General features: G+C 40.9%; 1 protein-coding gene across 2 annotated transcripts in view; it reads right to left on the bottom strand.

Moving 5' to 3' along the window:
* Window positions 1–5000, bottom strand: part of LOC101853606 (secretin receptor) — an 85232-nt gene that overhangs the window by 19872 nt on the left and 60360 nt on the right. For both annotated transcript variants that reach the window (XM_005093412.3, XM_005093413.3), the window contains exon 5: window positions 2026–2153. In XM_005093412.3, the coding sequence (XP_005093469.1) occupies window positions 2026–2153 (128 nt within the window). The remainder of the gene's footprint in view (window positions 1–2025; window positions 2154–5000) is intronic.

Genomic DNA, 5000 nt, shown 5'->3' with positions numbered 1-5000 from the left:
TTTCTGACATTCAAGTCTGAAGAGACAATGTATGGTTTTTGAAAACGAAGGTATAGCTTTAAAAAAAATAAATAAAAAACTACAAAAATCAGCATAGATGGCTTGCTAGTCAGTGTAGAAAGAGTCTCAAAACTACGGCGTGGTGTAATAATGCGTAACTTTAAACTGTCCGCTCCAACGTATAAAAGGTTTTTTTCCCTCCGCTTTATTTTTCTTACAAGATGCAGCCATACATCGCCCAGGGACATAGCTGCCACCTCGCCTAGATAAGGCGTTCTCCAAAACCTAAGCTGGGCAATTTATGGCTGTGAGTCTGAACCTGAAACATGTCCTATCTGCAGGGTGATGACTCCAGGTATCAGCTGCACTCTCAACATTGCTTTTCGAAGCCTTCAACATTTTTGTAGGGATGCCCCCTCTTAGACAACTTCAGGAGTTCATGAACGATTTTTATTTTGTTTTACTTTTGTTGTTGTTGATGTTTTTATTTTTGTTCTTGTTTTTATCTTCAAATATGATAAAGAAAACGAGTGGATACATAGAATACAAGAAACTAGAGTAGTTTTATTCTCCAAAAGGAAATGGGCTATGAATTGAACTAACAAAATCAATCAAGCAGTACGAGTGTCAAATTGAAAAAAGGTAGCAGTCGCAGACGAGTGCCTTGTATGTAGTTTTGTCTGGTGAGAATAATAATTTTTGGAAATGTCATTCATATTCAGTATTGAGATACGCAGTTAAATATTTACAGGATGTTCTGCGAACGCCACAATTCACAGGTTTGGTTGGGGGGGGGGGGGTTGAAACTTTCAGTCTGCTACATTCTAAAAGTATTTTTCCATTTAAAAGATCTCGTCCGTAAGAAAGAATTTTAATTATACTTTCCTATTAAGCATAACCTACATCTGAAAGATCCTATTTGTGACTCTTTCTGAAATGAGGTTACAAAACGCATGAGCATCTTGTGTGCGTGAAAACAGAATCAATAGGGCGTCCCGTCACTGCCACGGATGCCGTAAAATGCACGGTGCGCTCCCGCCCTCGGTTGGGAAATGAGACCTGCCTCTTCTGCTTATGATTTACGGCAACGTTTTACAGACCCTGCAATAAAACGGCGACAAATGTACGGATAGATTACGCTTCGCCAGACTGCTGCATTCGTCGTTGGAAGGATGCTTTTTAAAAGTGAGTATAAAGAGCAAGGTAAGGCTCTCTCAGAAGCTGTAAATGGGTCCCTGAAGCAAGCGTCTTGTGATATTTTTAGAACATTTTACTTGAACCCTTCATAGTCCACTTGAAGCTAGCTCTAGCCCCATCAGCATCAAAGTAGAAGAGTGTAATTTTGGGAAGACTGAAACATACCATGATAGTTCAGGGGCCTCGAACTTTATGGTGATATTAATACGCTTAGCCTTTTCAAGTTCAAAGGATCTAGCGCATTAATATTACTATGTGAGCAGAAACTGGACTCCTACATAAACTGACAACTGAGTTACAGTAGAAAGCCAAGTTCACCTCCCTAATTACGGCAGCAAGGCTGATAACAGTATTGGCGCTACACCTAAACTGACTTTGGAGTACGTAAAGGCGCGTTCAGAAATCAGTTTACGAGGAATGTAAGTTCAGCTATTTTATCACTCATTTGGCCCCTGGTTCGTACAATAAACACTCTTGATGAGAAATAAGAAGAGAGGAAAGACATGTGGCAACGCTAACTAGGCACAACCCGGTGTTTGATTTGTTTTAGTATAGCCATGTGTTGATAATGTGTCTGGTTAAACAGAGAGTATGTCGTTTTTAAATATGTGGAAGCTGGTTCCTTGTCTGAGCAATTGGTTACCAGAAAAAAATGGAAGCAGGTAATCGGGTAGTAGATCTTGGCCTTCCGGGTTTCAGTCAAAGTATGAAGAATGGTGACAAGGGACATTGGTGTTAAATCCCCTACGGATGTTTCCAGTAGTCTAACAGATTTAACAGACACGAATCATTAGCTTTGTGTTTTAAGAAAAAAAAGTTTCAGCTCACCTCTATGATGGGCGCTACCAAAGTGACTTTCCGCGTACATTCGGAGAAATCTGTCCACGTTGAATTGATATCGTCATCAGGGTGCATGTCCCAGTCGCCACTCTCTGTGCACATTCGTTTAGCTTTGGCTGTTAAGGAAAACAAGTTATAAAGTACAATTAGCTGGGGAGTTACAGGAAACACCAACTTCAAACATTTGTTTTATAAAGAACACAGCTTGTTTAGGCTTTCGGTACAATTGAAAAGGGAAGAAAAATTACACATCAATGATTGATTTTGTTTTACGACAGCAATTGTTTTACAGCAGGTTTTCAGTTAAGTGAAAGGCTACAACACGTGTCCATTTCAGATACATTTGTCGTTTTTTTAAGGCTTGTTTTACAGTGCAACTTAATTTTTAAACAGATATTGAAAAAGATTTAAATACCAAATTTAATGATTTCAAATAATTTAATTTACCTTTTTTTAAAGGGGGGGGGGTGTCCAAATAGCCATTATCGAGGTTTAATCTGTAGGAATATGCAGTATACTTTACAGTGCGTAATATCGAAATATAAAATACAATTGCAGGAGCATCGCCAACTAGCTTGCTGACATTGAACAGAACGAAGAACAACATTATAGACATTAGCAGAAATAAAAAGCCACAGGCAATTATCAAATCGAACCAGGAAGCTGTATGCCCCCCCCCCCCCCCCCCAGGCTTCCCTTGCAAATGGCAAAACCGTGTTTAATGTAATTATTTTCGACATTCACAAATCAATTGTTCTTTCTCTGCGGCACATTATCTGTGTGACTAAGAAAATTTTCAAAACTAGATTTAAAAAAAAAAAATTTGGGGGGGGGGGTGAACAAACCCAAAAAAGAAATCCTAGTTCAGAACTCTTTGCTTTTGGAAAGAGAAAAGACGACCTGCGTTTCCCGAAGTGGGCAGTTAAATTCAGATAGGCTCTATTGATCAAAGTAAATGAGAAAATTGAGTCCTTGCTTAATCGAGTCCATACCTCACGGACAGGTGCATCATTGATGTTGAAAAAAAAACATCAATTAGAGAGCTGCCTCGTTAACTATGCATATGTGTTAGTGCTTGTATGCATATTATGTGTTTTTGTAGCGGAAGGAAGAGGGGGGGGGGATCGAGTGTGCCCATGTGGTTGTGTATGTGTGCATGTGTGTATGGTGTGAGAGAGAGAGAGCGAGAGGGAGAGAGGGGGAAATAGAGGGGGAGAGAGATGGAGAGAGAGAGAGAGAAAGAAAGAAAGAGATCGAAGGAGGGGGGGAGGGAGGGAGGGTGAGTGGGGGAGGGGGGATTTCGTAATGCCTTGCCATGAGTGTGCGTGTTTTTAAGCACGCGTATCTGTGTGTGTCTATTAATGTTTTGTTTGTGTTTTGAACTTTTTCTCTTCATCTCCCTATTTATCCCTCTGTCTCTTCTTTCCATCTTTCTATCTATGCATTATAAGGTCCTTTTTGTCTCTGTTTGCCGCTGCCCGATACAATCGCATCAACATAAAAACATTGACATATAAGGGCTGTCCCACGGAAAACCGGAAAAGGTCAATGAAAGCTACAATTTTTGTCCTTTTATCATAAAAATGTAACACATTATACCTCAACATGTGCTTTATTTCTCAGTGTAATCTCCATCCAGCTGGACACATTTTTCCCATCGCTGGACGAAGGAGAAGATACCCTCTCTGAAGAAATTTTCGTCAAGGGATTTTGACCAATCTTTCACGGCTTCCACGAGATCTTCGTCGTCGGTAAATCGCTGTCCAAAAATATGGCATTTACTTGGTCCAAAAAGGTGATAATCTCACGGGCGAAGTCAGGACTGTGAGGGAGGCGTGGTAGAACTTCCCAGCCGAACTTTTGGATGCAGCCTTTCGAAGCGTTTGAGGTGTGAGGCGTTGTGTTGTCATGCTGCAAAAAGACCCCGCTGGACAACCGATCTTTTTCGGCTAACAACCTCTCTCAACTATCAAGAGCCTTGCAGTATCTGTTAGCATTAACAGTTTGTCCTGGTTCCAGAATGTCAAGAAGCAGAACACCCTTCGCATCCCAGAAAACCATGACCATGAGTTTCTTCACCGATGTCTGAACTTTAAAATTGTTCGGGGGAGATGAAGACGTGTGCTTCCAAACCATTGAATCCCTCTTCGTCTCAGGGGTCATGTGGGGTATCCAAGTCTCATCACCTGTAATAATGCTTCTCAGGAATGCTTCATCGTATTGTTGAAGGTCTCCAGATGCGTTCATGAGTCCCGCAAAGCTTGGCGACAACGATTCCACAAAGTCTGAGACACTTCAACACGTTTCGTCTTCTGTTCAGCTATCAGCTCTTTTGGGATCCATCGAGCAGAGACCTTTCGATAGTGCAGCTCATCAAACACTATCCTATGGACAGTTGACTTTGAAATGTTTAGCGACTCGGAAATTTCGCGAATTTTTAGGCGTCTGTCTGTTTGAAGGAGTTCATTAACGCGATTCTTGTTGTCCTCAGTCTTGGCAGAAAAAACAAGGTCCTGGGTGAACTTTGTCATTGACATCCGTATGCCCGACTTTGAACTTACTACAACACTCAAATTATTCCTGTGACTTTGTCATTACATTCTCCCCGTAAACTGACTTTATTTCAGTGTGTATTTCTATAGGTTTGAGACCTTTTGCTGCCAGAAAACGAATGACAGACCTCACTTCTACCCTTGACCAATTTTCCAAGGGGGTAGCCATCTTTGGAGAACTGCTGTGTTTTTTTGGTTTATGCGATGCTCATGGTGCTCAATTTGCAAATTCCTAAAAGATTGTTTTACAAGTGTGCATTAACAGAATGTGAAAATATTACATAGTTTTCAAATTACAGCCAAAGTTCGGTTTTCCTTGGGAAAACCCTCGTACAATAAATACATTTACTCAAACAAACAAGGACTGATGTGCAGGCACATTCATTGCCACCTTGATTTTAAGGGGGGGGG

The sequence above is a fragment of the Aplysia californica genome, unplaced genomic scaffold (assembly GCF_000002075.1).
Source record: "Aplysia californica isolate F4 #8 unplaced genomic scaffold, AplCal3.0 scaffold00063, whole genome shotgun sequence".
Classification (NCBI taxonomy): domain Eukaryota; kingdom Metazoa; phylum Mollusca; class Gastropoda; order Aplysiida; family Aplysiidae; genus Aplysia; species Aplysia californica.
Note: the sequence above shows the minus strand (reverse complement) of the source record. Positions and strands in the feature narration are given on the sequence as shown.